At 40.1% G+C, this 16,527-nt stretch overlaps 1 protein-coding gene across 1 annotated transcript in view; it reads right to left on the bottom strand.

Annotated features, from left to right (window-relative positions):
* myo7aa (myosin VIIAa) overlaps positions 1-16,527 on the bottom strand; it is a 62,800-nt gene that overhangs the window by 39,255 nt on the left and 7,018 nt on the right. Inside the window, 3 exon segments of the mRNA XM_063906814.1 lie at positions 271-423; positions 782-895; positions 15,056-15,125. Coding sequence (XP_063762884.1) covers positions 271-423; positions 782-895; positions 15,056-15,073 — 285 coding nt within the window. The 5' untranslated portion in view covers positions 15,074-15,125.

Here is a 16,527-nt window from a genome sequence, read left to right as displayed (position 1 = left end):
AAAATAACTGATGGAGGAATTGACAAAACTAACATATAGCAATTTAGAGTTTGAAGCTTTCAATCACAGTAATAAATTATAATTTGTATTTTGATGCTTGTTTGCATGTCATCATCATTTTTAATCAAGAACTGGTGAAAAACAGGCCTGCAGCACTAACACTCACATAGATGAGCTCATCTGTGTATCTGATCAGCAAGTTCTACTTGTACAGTATATCAGTATTAGTGTTTATTAGTAGTATTAGAGGAGTACTGCAGTAGTACTCACATAGATGAGCTTGTCTGTGTATCTGATCAGCAGGTTGCGGAGGATGCCGGCTTCGTTGAGGTCTCCCAGGCGGATCATGTCCTCCACACCATGGATGGAGGTCGGATGCATCGGCTTGATGTTTGTTGCATTCTGGGGGGAGATCCAGTGCTCCTGTTGGGGGGCGGGGGAGCAGGGTTATTAATGAAAACTAAATCTAAAATTTTAATAAGAACGAGAAACATTATGGCCGTTACTACACAGTTCTCCACCCATGTATCTTTTATGTTAATTTACCTACATGCTTCAGAGACATTATACCTGAAACTAACAAAAGCAAACTTAATACATTCAACTAAACCTTTCAGAAAACAATAAGAAAGGAATGAACTAGAACTGCGTGAAAACAAACTCAATCTTAACTTATCTATAAATGGAGGAGTTTTGGTTGGACACTTGGACTATGTAGTGGTGGACTTCAGACAAAACAACAAGTAGTTTTTTTCAAGCTAAAAAGTGTTCCAACACTTACATTTCCTTCATCATCCAACACCTGGATCTGTCCTGAGTCACAGAGCTTGACCACAGCGCCGACCGGCACCTCAAACTCCCGGCCACTCTTTGAATCCAACCAAACATAGTCGCCCTGAAAAATACATCAAAAATTAAGACCCAAGCCAGGAAAAGGAAATGGACCAAAATGTATTAAAATAGACCATCAGAAAGAATTTACATTTTAAATCAATGTCAGACTAACAGTGATCGGAACCAGACATGTTAGGTGATCAGACCCATGATTGGAATCAATTTTTTTCTTTGTTTTCATTAAATAAATCATAACTGTTTTCAATCTGCACCAGGACCAGGCTTATGCAGTCTGAAGTCATTCCCATTAACCCAAGCAGACATTAAACAAGGCCTCATCTCGATCTTTACTCCCTATTTTGTGTGGATTGAAGGTGAAGCATTAAAGGGAACTGTTGTATTTTTTCGATTTAGATCTTTTCCCATATTTTTTTGTCTGATGGGGATAAACATGTTTGTAATTGGTCCAGTATTGAGTGAGACCATGCAGTGGACATTGCCCCGAGCGAGTGTGCGCTGCAGTGTAGACGAACATTTGGTCAATTAACATCCCAGTGAAAAATACCAAAGTTCCCCTTCAGTCTAAGCAGGGTTAGTAAATGAAAGGGTAAAATGAACCCCTATGATCTCCTGAACCAGACAGACAGCCCAGCTGGACTGGAAGCTTCTGGAAAGGACAGAACACTAAATGTGTACCAGGAATCTGTCGAGCTGGACATGGAGGACATCTAACCAGCAGACAGTCATCATGTAGGAGAGGAAAGAAGGGTAAGTACAGATCTCTACATCAGAAGAGTTTACGAATACTCTCCTGTCCAATTATTCAGGGTCAAACTCTCAGCCTGTGCCGGAAGGTTCCTCCTTCATGGATGCAGGGGGTCAGTAACATGGACTCCAGTGAACAGCGAGGGGTTGAACAAAGCATACTGATGTTCTTTTTATAATATTGGATTGTTATTGATGCATAAATGTGTCCACTTATTTTTAGTGTATTATATATGTTGTATATTAATGAATTGAGTCTGAAAAAAAATGGTTAATAAAGTTATCGATTGAATGTAGTTGTGTAATAACTAAGACATTTGTTTGTAATGGTTGTGAAGTAAACAGTAGTAAAACATTAAAATACTCAAGTAAATGGCAAAAGACACGATCCAGGACGTTCAGTTTGAATAAAGGGGCCCTATTCTGCTGATGTTCAGGTGTATATCAGTATGTAGTGTCTCTACTTTAAAGAGTCCTCTCCTGCTGATGTTCAGGTGTATATCAGTATGTAGTGTCTCTACTTTAAAGAGTCCTCTCCTGCTGATGTTCAGGTGTATATCAGTATGTAGTGTCTCTACTTTAAAGAGTCCTCTCCTGCTGATGTTCAGGTGAATATCAGTATGTAGTGTCTCTACTTTAAAGAGTCCTCTCCTGCTGATGTTCAGGTGTATATCAGTATGTAGTGTCTCTACTTTAAAGAGTCCTCTCCTGCTGATGTTCAGGTGTATATCAGTATGTAGTGTCTCTACTTTAAAGAGTCCTCTCCTGCTGATGTTCAGGTGTATATCAGTATGTAGTGTCTCTACTTTAAAGAGTCCTCTCCTGCTGATGTTCAGGTGAATATCAGTATGTAGTGTCTCTACTTTAAAGAGTCCTCTCCTGCTGATGTTCAGGTGTATATCAGTATGTAGTGTCTCTACTTTAAAGAGTCCTCTCCTGCTGATGTTCAGGTGTATATCAGTATGTAGCGTCTCTACTTTAAAGAGTCCTCTCCTGCTGATATTCAGGTGTATATCAGTATTTAGTGTCTACTTTAAAGAGTCCTCTCCTGCTGATGTTCAGGTGTATATCAGTATGTAGTGTCTCTACTTTAAAGAGTCCTCTCCTGCTGATGTTCAGGTGTATATCAGTATGTAGAGTCTCTATTTTAAAGAGTCCTCTCCTGCTGATGTTCAGGTGTATATCAGTATGTAGTGTCTCTACTTTAAAGAGTCCTCTCCTGCTGATGTTCAGGTGTATATCAGTATGTAGAGTCTCTACTTTAAAGAGTTCTCTCCTGCTGATGTTCAGGTGTATATCAGTATGTAGTGTCTCTACTTTAAAGAGTCCTCTCCTGCTGATGTTCAGGTGTATATCAGTATGTAGTGTCTCTACTTTAAAGAGTCCTCTCCTGCTGATGTTCAGGTGTATATCAGTATGTAGTGTCTCTACTTTAAAGAGTCCTCTCCTGCTGATGTTCAGGTGTGTATCAGTATGTAGTGTCTCTACTTTAAAGAGTCCTCTCCTGCTGATGTTCAGGTGTATATCAGTATGTAGTGTCTCTACTTTAAAGAGTCCTCTCCTGCTGATGTTCAGGTGTATATCAGTATGTAGTGTCTCTACTTTAAAGAGTCCTCTCCTGCTGATGTTCAGGTGTATATCAGTATGTAGAGTCTCTACTTTAAAGAGTCCTCTCCTGCTGATGTTCAGGTGTATATCAGTATGAAGTGTCTCTACTTTAAAGAGTCCTCTCCTGCTGATGTTCAGGTGTATATCAGTATGTAGAGTCTCTACTTTAAAGAGTTCCTCTCCTGCTGATGTTCAGGTGTATATCAGTATGTAGTGTCTCTACTTTAAAGAGTCCTCTCCTGCTGATGTTCAGGTGAATATCAGTATGTAGTGTCTCTACTTTAAAGAGTCCTCTCCTGCTGATGTTCAGGTGTATATCAGTATGTAGTGTCTCTACTTTAAAGAGTCCTCTCCTGCTTATGTTCAGGTGTATATCAGTATGTAGAGTCTCTATTTTAAAGAGTCCTCTCCTGCTGATGTTCAGGTGTATATCAGTATGAAGTGTCTCTACTTTAAAGAGTCCTCTCCTGCTGATGTTCAGGTGTATATCAGTATGTAGTGTCTCTACTTTAAAGAGTCCTCTCCTGCTGATGTTCAGGTGTATATCAGTATGTAGTGTCTCTACTTTAAAGAGTCCTCTCCTGCTGATGTTCAGGTGTATATCAGTATGTAGTGTCTCTACTTTAAAGAGTCCTCTCCTGCTGATGTTCAGGTGTATATCAGTATGTAGTGTCTCTACTTTAAAGAGTCCTCTCCTGCTGATGTTCAGGTGTATATCAGTATGTAGTGTCTCTACTTTAAAGAGTCCTCTCCTGCTGATGTTCATGTGAATATCAGTATGTAGTGTCTCTACTTTAAAGAGTCCTCTCCTGCTGATGTTCAGGTGTATATCAGTATGTAGTGTCTCTACTTTAAAGAGTCCTCTCCTGCTGATGTTCAGGTGTATATCAGTATGTAGTGTCTCTACTTTAAAGAGTCCTCTCCTGCTGATGTTCAGGTGAATATCAGTATGTAGCGTCTCTACTTTAAAGAGTCCTCTCCTGCTGATGTTCAGGTGTGTATCAGTATGTAGTGTCTCTACTTTAAAGAGTCCTCTCCTGCTGATGTTCAGGTGTGTATCAGTATGTAGTGTCTCTACTTTAAAGAGTCCTCTCCTGCTGATGTTCAGGTGTATATCAGTATGTAGTGTCTCTACTTTAAAGAGTCCTCTCCTGCTGATTTTCAGGTGTATATCAGTATGTAGTGTCTCTACTTTAAAGAGTCCTCTCCTGCTGATGTTCAGGTGTATATCAGTATGTAGAGTCTCTACTTTAAAGAGTCCTCTCCTGCTGATGTTCAGGTGTATATCAGTATGTAGCGTCTCTACTTTAAAGAGTCCTCTCCTGCTGATGTTCAGGTGTATATCAGTATGAAGTGTCTCTACTTTAAAGAGTCCTCTCCTGCTGATGTTCAGGTGTATATCAGTATGTAGTGTCTGTACTTTAAAGAGTCCTCTCCTGCTGATGTTCAGGTGTATATCAGTATGTAGTGTCTCTACTTTAAAGAGTCCTCTCCTGCTGATGTTCAGGTGTATATCAGTATGTAGTGTCTCTACTTTAAAGAGTCCTCTCCTGCTGATGTTCAGGTGTATATCAGTATGTAGTGTCTCTACTTTAAAGAGTCCTCTCCTGCTGATGTTCAGGTGTATATCAGTATGTAGAGTCTCTACTTTAAAGAGTCCTCTCCTGCTGATGTTCAGGTGTATATCAGTATGTAGTGTCTCTACTTTAAAGAGTCCTCTCCTGCTGATGTTCAGGTGTATATCAGTATGTAGTGTCTCTACTTTAAAGAGTCCTCTCCTGCTGATGTTCAGGTGTATATATGTGGTGTCTCTACTTTAAAGAGTCCTACTCCTAATTACTTTAACACAGAACTACGCAATATTACATCATTTCCTCTCAAACACACACACACACACACACACACACACACACACACACACACACACACACACACACACACACACACACACACACACACACACACACACACACACACACACACACACACACATAGAAATGTAATTAATATTTAATGCATGACACAAGGGCGCACACTTACCGGACAGGAATACCACAGAGGCAAGACATATAATTAAGATCCCTGCAACTAAAAACACTCTCTCTCACACACACACACACACACACACACACACACACACACACACACACACACACACACACACACACACACACACACACACACACACTCACACACACTCACACACACACACACACACACACACACACACACACACAGACACACAGACACACACACACACACACACACACACACACACACACACACACACAGACACACACACACACACACACACACACACACACACACACACACACACACAGGCTCGTACCGGCAGCAGTGTGCTCTGTTTCACCACAGTGTTGACATTGCGTAGCAGGGCCCATTTGGCCAGGTCCTTCTCGTAGAGTTCCACATACTCCCGGCGCTTGTACATCTTCACATGCACTGTCCAAACGTGTTCACCCTGACAATGACTTCTGATGTGAGCAGACCTCTATCCAACACACACATGGAACAAAAAAATCCACAACTCTTGGGGGAAAGGTGTCGTGATTGACCTGATGAGTTTATAAATGTTGCTTTAACAATTTCCAAATATCCTGTGGAACTTTGGTAGATACAAAGTCTTCATAAAAACCTCTGTTGGATCATCTCAAAAAGCTGAATAGTCCATGTGATGGTGTCAAGAAGAACAGGTGGGGGCAGGGTCAGACATCCTGCTCCGTGACCTTCAGTCCCGCCTCTCTCTGTACGTATACTCCACTTTAAGGATTTAAAAATGTATAAGAATATCCAGCTTTCTGATCATGTTCAGATCACTCTGAAGTATCCACTGCAGAAACATTTTGGGACAATCCTCCTGCTCTCTCTCCCTTCCTCTCTCTATCACACTCACACACTATCACACAGTTTGTTAACCCAGCCCCCAACAACCTCCACTATCGCCCATGGCAACAAGATGTCACTTCCTCCTCAGTCGTATGGTGTTGGATTTCTGAACAGATAAAAACACTACAATGTCAACGCTGCCCTGCCAGATAAACTGTTTAACCGTGTGACTGAGAAGATCAGTCAGTAAACTATCAACAATACTTTAAAACCTTTTACCGGGCCTAGAATACAGAACCAAACCATACGTCAATATAAAACATGTGATGGTGAGCAGCTTCCACTGTGTGTGGAGGCTCTGGCAGTGTGCCCAGCACTTTGGTCCAGACCTAAATACATGTATCTTGATTACTGTGGAACACCCTGCCAGGAGATATCCAAGAGGCCAACTCAGTGGACATTTTTAAACGACAGCTAAAAACCCATCTTTTTAGATTAGCTTTTTATTAGCTACACCTTCCTTTAAATGTTGTTCTTTGTTATTCACCTACTTTTATATTGTTTTATTTGTTTTATAGGTCTTAAAGTGTTTTAAGTCACATTATTTATTTGACAGTTTTAATAGCAACTTTTCCTTTTAAGTTGGCCTTTAATCTTTTAATTGCTTACCATTTGCTATATTTTTGAAGGTTTTATTATCAGTTTTATTTTCATTGTACACATATGTTTACATTTATTTTATAGGCTCTCATATTGTATTATTGTGTGCCTCTTAACCTGTTAAAATATTATGTTTTGTTGCTATGCTGCATGTATCTGAAAAAGTTTTAAACATCTGATCTGAGGGGAATTTCTTGTGAGGTTTGCCATTTTTGCAAAGCACTTTGAGCCGCACGTGCCATATGAAAAGTGCTATAAATAAAGTTTTATTGTTATTATTCGATAGATTGTTATGAGATGTTTTACAAATGTTCCCAGAGGATGAATCCTGAATATTTGAGAACATTTCCTCTAGCACAGTGGGCAGTGGAGGTATGTAATTAAATATACTGTACTGTACTTAAATACAGCCTTGTGTTTCCCTTTAATGAACGTCTATGGCAGGTAATTTAAAGTTTGTTTGGACAGGTCCTGATTATTTAATTCTATATGTTGGAATGTTTTATTTGTATTTATTGGTCAATGTTACATCAGGCTGAGGGAAAACAGGTTACATATAGCCTTTTGTTAGGAATCAGATCCCCTTCAGCTTGTCTGATCGCTCTATTCACCAGCACCTTAATGCTGACACATGACACATTTTGCTCTTCCGTCACTTTAACAAAACCATCCTCAACATAACCCTGCCCGACAGCTCGCTAGCTGCTTGTTAATCTGGCATAAATGCTCCCCATTTTATAATTTAGAGCAAATTACTGAACAGGCCCCTCGGGCAGATTTCCCCAACTCTACTTTAAGGATCACAGTACTGTATACTGCCTTACATCCTTCAGGGGCAAATACAACAAAACGTTTGTCTCCACAACTGATTTCAGTGAACATTGTTTAAAAAAAACATCACATTCATGGCCCCCTGAGGATGAACTGTAAAGACTTCTCATCCAGCAGTGGTCAACAGTTTGGTGTCTCCAACATCCCAACATACAGTATATATTATTGTTATATTTTACTATCCACAAAAAATAATGCCATCCCCTTAGCCTCCCCTGTGCTTGTGATTAGGGCTTATTATTAAATGTGATAGTGCTAACACATTCAACTACCGCTGATCAACAAGCTAGCTTCAGTCCTGTGTGATGAATGCTCATAGTGTTGGCTATGAGTATGCCAGTTTAATTAAGAAAATACTCTGTCTGGCAAACTGAGACACCTGAACATTACACCACTGAGCACCTGTTTTACACACACACACACACACACACACACACACACACACACACACACACACACACACACACACACACACACACACACACACACACACACACACACACACACACACACACACACACACACACACACACACACACACACACACACAGCTTGTGACAGAGCAAAGAGAGAGCGGGGCGACGGCAAACTATCAGAAACCACATGTTGAATTATTGAACGCAGAGGATCTGTCTCTGTGTCTCCTCTCTTATTCTTCTTCTTCTTCTGTGCCTCTGGCTTTCTTTTCAATCACCTCATTCTCCCTCTTGTACATTACAGATCATGTACTCATGCAATTTCCTAATTCTGATCATCTTGTAAACTGATCTTAATTGAATACAGTATTGTTTCCAGGGTGCAGCATCCATTGCTTTATGCAACTGACCAAAAGCTTCACGAGGATTGCATTAATATTTGTTTTAATATGACACTTCAACCTATTACCACTCTTATCTGGGGGGTAAATCACAAACACTTAAGTGAAAAATAAACGTAATGGATAAAGACTATTGCATAGGGTATGACTGTAACAGAGAGCTGAAACTATACAAGTACTAATCGTTGTTGGCCTGAATTTGCCTCAAACAAACATCTAGCTGAGAGTGTTTCCTGACACCATTCTCCAACCATTTTCATCAGTCCCACATTTAGAGAAAGGCTTTTTACATGAGTCATTTAAAAATCGATGAAGCCCCCAGGTCAACTAACCAGACATGCCAGCCGAGGCAGACAGCCAGGATAATCCATGACCTAGTAAAGGGCTTCATTTACAGCTAACAGGCTTAAGTGCAGCAAAACTTCACTTTCACCAGCTGCATAATACACATGATTTTATAACGGGCCGTTCTGCAGGAAGACTACTTTTCTTTTGGAACTTTAAGTTTAATTTAATGCTGATACTTTAGTATTCAAACTTAAATAAATGGCCAGAATGTGGGACTTTTACTGACAGAGTATTATTGACAGTTATTGCAATTTCTAAGATCAGGTCAATTAGAACTTCAATGATCCCAAAGACCCTTGTGCAAAAAAGGGTTAGGGTTAGGGTTAGGGTTAGGGTTAGGGTTAGTGCAAAAAAGAATTAAAATAGAAGCTGATGCGTGTATAGTAAAATAAGAAAACCAAAATAGAAAAGGAATTTGAAACAAGGCAAAAAAAAAGGAAATATACATTTAAAGAGAAGTAATATTGCACATAATATTGAGGATGGAATGCAGTGTGTATCTTAACTCTTAGTCCTCGTAGTGTTAGCTGGACAGCAGTGTGTGTGTGTGTGTGTGTGTGTGTGTGTGTTAGCAGGGCAGCAGTGTGTGCTTGTGTTAGCAGGGCAGCAGTGTGTGTTGGTGTTAGCAGGACAGCAGTGTGTGTGTGTGTGTGTGTGTGTGTGTGTGTGTGTGTGTGTGTGTGTGTGTGTGTGTGTGTGTGTGTGTGTGTGTGTGTGTGTGTGTGTGTGTGTGTGTGTGTGTTAGCAGGACAGCAGTGTGTGTTGGTGTTAGCAGGACAGCAGTGTGTATGTGTGTTAGCAGGACAGCAGTGATGTAATGCTCATGCAGCTCTGCTGGATGGCTGAGTGTTCTCATCATCTCTTTCTTCAGGTGAATAATTCAGGCCAGACATGAGCCGGGTGTTCCCTTACGTCTGCTAATGTCACACTGAAAGGTAACAAAGCACACAGAGGACACAGAAAATGCTTTATGGTTAATGGGTATGCCTGCAAATATTTGTGACCAATCCCTCTACCTCTTGCTATTTGTTTTTACTGCACTAATAAAGTGAAATCAAATAAATCACAAAAATGGTTTTCCTGAAAACAGTTGTCAAACACTTACATATTTACACATTTAGCAGATTCAGAACATCATCATTCACTGGTGTTAGTGAATTTGAGATTATTAGTGAACTCCTGAGAGGAATCCAAAGCTGCTCAAAGCTGCACTGTGTTCACCAGCTCGACCTTTCCCTGTGTCCGTCTGCAGTCTGCCGCTGAGCAGCTGGAGTATGGTCAGAAGCGGAAGAAGTACTCAAATGTTTTACTGAAGTAATAGAAGCCAATCTATAGTATACAGATTCACAAACTCTTTCTTTAATAAAAGTTCAATGATAATGGCATCAGTACCAAAAGTACAAGTACTTGTTATGTGTAAAGGCTCATTTCAGAATATTGAAATGTACTGAAGTAAAATGATTGATGCAGTAATGTGTTCATCACAGCTGTTAAAGGTGGAGCTCATTTGAAGTACTTTATATAATGCTGATGGATATCCAAACCTCTCATTGTATGTCAGTGTTTATTTATATAGGTGTATATTTATTATTAGCTACTATGTAGAATCTTAACTTGTTTATAATTGTAAAAAGGGGCTTCCAAAATGTAGTGGAGTAGAAGTATGAAGCAGCATGAAGTAAAAATACGTACAGTACCTCAACACTGTGCTTAAGTACTATTGTAAATGTACTTCATTTCAGTCCACCACTATACAGCCACGGAAAAATTAAGACACCACTTCAGCATTATCATTTTCTCTTTTTGATAGATAGAGTTAAATTATTATTATTATTTATTTATTGTATTCTATAAACTACTGACAACATTTCTCTGTGTTGGAATTCAACAGACACTGGAAGGGCTGCCATACATGTAGAGATACAGATTTAAGAAAATGTGGAGTGGTCTCTTCATTTTTTCCGGAGCTGTATATAGTAAGTTAGTTTTACAGCTTTCATCAAAAACGAGTGCCTGCTGAGAACAGAGAGAGGGAACCAAACCACTGAAGCTGTTTCCAGGGAAACCCAACCTATGGGCTCAGAGCTGTTGTAAAGGGCAAAAGAGAGTTCAGAGAACACCTTTGCATACACAAGATATAATAGATTGATCAGGATATTGCAAAAGCCATTTCATTTTTCCACAGTCTCCCCCACTATACATTCAATAAACACAAATGAAAGTTCATTATCTGTCATTGCAGCTCAGGCCCATTCAGTGTCTTGTTACCCTTAATGCACCTGGTTTACCTCAGGTTATACAAGCTTCCAGGATGAGTGAGTTCACACTGCATAGTATCCTGAGGTGTTTTTCAGGTGAGGCTGTGCCATCTGGTGGTGTGTGTGAGGCATTTTAACCCCTGCAGTTACACTCTCTGTGAGGAAACGAAACAGCCTCTGAAGGATCATCAGACTACTACCGGATGCTGGGACTCAGAGGAATCCAATTACTTTAGAGTTAGGAGCTTCATCGAGCAGGGGGACAGAAAAGAGGCCATGTGATTGATAGAGGCACTTCCAGCTCACCTCATTTGCATTTAGATTGATCATTTAAAGTCAAAGGTCACACAAGCTAATTGTGCTGGTAGCCTATTTGTTAACGAATTAACTCATCAATAAAAACACAGAGACCCGCTCACCTCTCTGCTTCAGTGGACCATTACCATAATATCTCCTCTCTATGTACAGATGGAGAATGAGCAGAGCATGAAGACACAGCAAGCATGCTGGGAAAACAGTAAGAAACTGAGGTATTCAGCTCAAGTAAATGTAGTAATACCACATAAATAAATAAACATAAACTCAGCATAAAAACAAATGACAAGCCCTCCAATTAAAACCTTGCTCAACTAAAAGTACAGTACTGCTGTGTAGTTTATAAACAGATGTGTTTTGTGTGTAAGATGTGACTATTCTTGAGTTCAAATCTGCAGTATGGATTGAAGTAGAAGAATAAAGTAGCACAAATATGAAATACTCGTATAAAGTACACAAGTACAAAGGCTCATGTTGTTTCATTATGTAATTCCAGCTCAGTGTTAACTGCTTTGTAACATCAGATATCCCTCAGTGTGTATAAAGTAGGGGGGGGGGGCACACTGAGACTGCAGTGCGCCCCCCCCCCCTGCCTCTGCCTGCAGGAGAGCTCTCCTTCACCTCTGCACCCGTACTCTTCTTTATCATCACTTTGATGAACAGCACAGCACTTGAGTTAAGCCGCTTGCTTACTTTAAACTCAACCTAACTTTAGTCATAAAGCGTCTTTGGTACATCATGCAGCCCTAAGTGCTTCACAGAGCCAGAACAAACAGCACCAACAACAGAGAGAAGAGAAAAACCCACAAAAAACAGCAATACATTGGAATTTACAGGACTAAAAGTGTGTCAATAACTATAAAACACTAAAATACATTTTACAAAATTGTCCATAGAGATAGGAATAGTATAATAACTAATGATTAAGACTTAAAAAATAGACCCTGAATGAACGAGGCACCTTTAAGCCATGGTTTAACAGACAAGTCTAAAGGGTGTTTATTTAAATGTCCAGGCAGACAGAGATCAGGGCCATAGCGACTGAACGATGATTCCTCATGACGGTTTTTGTTGGTCTCTGGGAAGATAGCAGGCAGCTGCACTGAAAAAACTGAAACGTTGACTTTAATTACATGTATTAGGTCCACAACTTTTACATAACTGTATGAGGTTAGTTGAAAGCAATAATATTAAGTTGAACCTATTAGTTTTGATTTAAACATAATATTATTGCTTTCAACTAACCTCAGTTATGTAAAATTTGTGGACCTAATACATTTAATGACAGTTTTTTCAGTGTGCACGGACCTGTGGGACCTGTAGAGATTGATAAAACACTTCTGAAAAATAGTAAGAGGATCTTCATATAGGGCTGGGCAATAATTCAATCTGATAATATTTGGTCTTTCAATTGAATCAAATCATCACAGACGTTTTCTTTTAGATATAACATAACATTAGGCTTTAAACGAATAACATCACATTCACATGGCTGCACATCACTGACTGCTGTTTTTTTAAACATAGAAGCTTTGGACGTAGGACAGTAGGGTTTTTACTGAGGTATTTGTGTGGTAGATGAAACGTGAAAATCTCCAGAAAATGTTCAATCGTTCTCTCAGTTGTAAAGTGGTCCATTTACACAGTAGAATACATTAATTATTAAAACACACACACACACACACACACACACACACACACACACACACACACACACACACACACACACACACACACACACACACACACACACACAATGATTGTCCGGTAAATGACAGAGCTGCTGAATGAACTGAATACCAGCTGTCCAGCGCAGTGGAATTGAACGGAACACTGAACTCAGCAGTGATAGAAAACACCATCAGACTAAACAGACAGACAGGCTTTGTGAGCGTATAAAACAAACTAACAAACACACAGTATCATCATCTGTCACAGAAAAGCATAAGTTGTCTCCTAGACATAGATAATTATGATATTCCCTTTTCTTTACCATTGATTTGTTCTTGTGTAACCCAATGCATCGCTGTGGTTTTGAGGTGAAGCTTCAGCTGAAGTTTGGGAGTGTTGAAGCTTTTGTTTTATGGTGTTAAAGAGTTTTTCTATATTTCAAAACACCTATTGTGAACCCAATAATCAAATGTTTAAATAAAATCCTGCACAATATTGACAAAAAAATACAATTTCAAAGCGTTTTTTAGGTGATGTAATCATCATTTGAACCCCAATCATCAAATGTATTGGGGATACAAACAATAAAGTGTATTATTATCCTGCTTGCACTGGTGGATTCATGGTTTGAAGTCATATAGGTACAACAGGAGCATGGTATAATATATCAGCACTGTTGTTCTATTAGTGTAGCTGTATTGTTTTCTAATACACAAACAGCAATCTAAAGCTTCAGAGTCTGATTTTAAATGTGATTTTAAAGTGCATGTGTGCCTCCTATCAAAACCTAAAACCAACCAGGATGATCCGTTCCACAGTGCTGAATGGAAGACGATCGTCCTTATATGTTGTTTCAAATGAATCAAAAACTGTGGTCACTGTAGGTTCTAAATCTGCATCAATAGGGGGTCAACTCAGAGCCTGAATCTCCCTGTGGGCCCCTGATCATTTAGATATTTACCTGGATGAGGGTGTTGCATCTGTAGCTGAGACGCCGTGCTTTTCTGTCCCAGCCCTCTGGCAGCCAATCAGATTCCTTCCCGTTCATTTTGATTGCCACGGTTACCACATCTAGGTAAAATGTGTGCACCTTTCGCACAAGACGGCAGGAAACTACAAGATGGATTCTTTCTTCTTGTTCAATGTGTCAGTGGGTTGATATGATTCAGTGAACCAGTGACAGCAGATATCCTGAGCATAGATGTTATAGGACATCCCAAAATATGTGAGCCTTCCAATGTGAACTGTCCTTAGCTTGGTGGTGAAAAAACAAACATAAAATGAAGATAAAACAGAGCGAGAGCATCTTCAGAGGATCTGTCATGTTAAAGAAAAACAGCCTTCACTACAGTAGATTCTACATGAGCCGCGAAAAATAGAACATTTTCCGGGGTTACAAGTCCTCTGTTCTTCTCAACTCACCATTTGCATAAAAAACCTTTCACACCGACATGAATATGCTCTGCAGATATCAGCCAGTCTTCTTCTTCTGCGCCCATATCAAACCATTGAAAGTTGCAGAGCAGGGGGGGCTGTGTGTGTGTGTGTGTGTGTGTGTGTGTGTGTGTGTGTGTGTGTGTGTGTGTGTGTGTGTGTGTGTGTGTGTGTGTGTGTGTGTGTGTGTGTGTGTGGGTGTGTGTGTGTGTGTGAGAGTGTGCTTGTATTATTGGCTCACCTCCTTTGGGCCTCCACAGTGTGTGTGTGTGGGGGGGTTTGCTGTCAGACCTGATTAGTCGATCAGAAAGGCTGACATGTTCAACAACACATTAACTGAGAATCAAAAACACTGACAGTAAAGCAGACACACACACGCACTGTGTGTGTGTGTGTGTGTGTGTGTGTGTGTGTGTGTGTGTGTGTGTGTGTGTGTGTGTGTGTGTGTGTGTGTGTGTGTGTGTGTGTTTTGAACTTGGAGAGGATTCAGTGGAAACAATGAAGAGCGATAAGCAGTGGATTCTTAATGATGTCTCTGCAACAAGCTGCACATGTTCAGTGTGTGTGTGTGTGTGTGTGTGTGTGTGTGTGTGTGTGTGTGTGTGTGTGTGTGTGTGTGTGTGTGTGTGTGTGTGTGTGTGTGTGTGTGTGTGTGTGTGTTTACCTGCTGTAGAATGACCATGGTTCTGGTTCCTGTCCTGATGACTGGACATTAGCAGTGTCTCCTGTAGACCCTGAGGATGACAGACACGGTGAGGCTAATCTTTTCTTCATTATGTAGTGCTTATTATTAACTGTGGGTAAGGCTGTCATTGCTTGCATAGAAATAATAGAACAATGGGAGGACCAGTCCTGATGTGCACTGCAGCTTCAGCAGAGCAACACATACACGCACACGCGCACTCATGTTACCTATAAACATGATCAAAAGAGCAGCAGACACATAAAGCTGTGCTTGTAAAAATTCAGTTTTAGAGTTCATTAAATAGCAGGGTCGAGTCTGCTAATAGGATCCATAAAAAATAGGTAACACCCACACACACACACACACACACACACACACACACACACACACACACACACACACACACACACACACACACACACACACACACACACACACACACACACACACACACACACACACAGAAAGATATAGAAGAAGACAGTAAATAAAAACAGCACATACAATAATATACTGTACTGAAACAATGCAGGAAATAACAAAAACTAAAGAGGCACATGTTTCTAATTGTTTAGCACATTTTATTCACTATTTTTATATATGTAATTCAGCCATATGAATTACATATGCAAATACATATTTAATACTGTCTACCTTTGAAGTTGCATACATCAGGTTGAAGAACATCGTTTTATTTTCCTGTTAGAATATTATAAGGAACAAATTGTTGACAGGGACAGTGGAAACGTGTCTAAATATGGCAATAGAATCTAAGTTCAAACATCCAGCAGTAACGAAGCACCATTATCTTATTTAGGATTGTAATGTCTATGAAAGATTTGATGCTGAAATAGTTAAAATATTGATTAAAACCGCCTTAAAGAAAAGGATCTCAGTGTGCAAGTTTCTTTTTAACCACTTCATGACTAATAAAGAGCCTCACATATGACCTGTGACTGACTCCATCTGTCACATGACACTTAACAGACTTAAATTGTGAGTGTGTGTGTGTGTGTGTGTGTGTGTGTCGGTGTGTGTCGGTGTGTGTCGGTGTGTGTCGGTGTGTGTGTGTGTGTGTGTGTGTGTGTGTGTGTGTGTGTGTGTGTGTGTGTGTGTGTGTGTGTGTGTGTGTGTGTGCCCCAGTAAATAATTCAGCCTCCCTTAATGAAGCATGCATTTGATCTTTTGACTTTCTGACACATGGCGCCCGTGACACCTCGCCCTCATTAGACGTTTGAGTCTGAGCTCCAGTGAGAAGAGGAGGAGTACACCCAAGCTCCTAGAGCGCCCTCCCTCGTCTCACATTTCTGTAATTCTGTAATTTTTGGTGCACATGATTCCTCTTAACCTGTATTGTTTTAATTCCTAGATATATTATACATCTAAAAAACCACCAAGACTAGTGCATCACCCCACTCAGGCACGACAACTATTGCCTGAAACTAACTCAT

Source organism: Eleginops maclovinus, chromosome 18, assembly GCF_036324505.1.
Source record: "Eleginops maclovinus isolate JMC-PN-2008 ecotype Puerto Natales chromosome 18, JC_Emac_rtc_rv5, whole genome shotgun sequence".
Lineage (NCBI taxonomy): Eukaryota > Metazoa > Chordata > Actinopteri > Perciformes > Eleginopidae > Eleginops > Eleginops maclovinus.
This window is presented reverse-complemented; position numbering and strand designations above follow the sequence as displayed.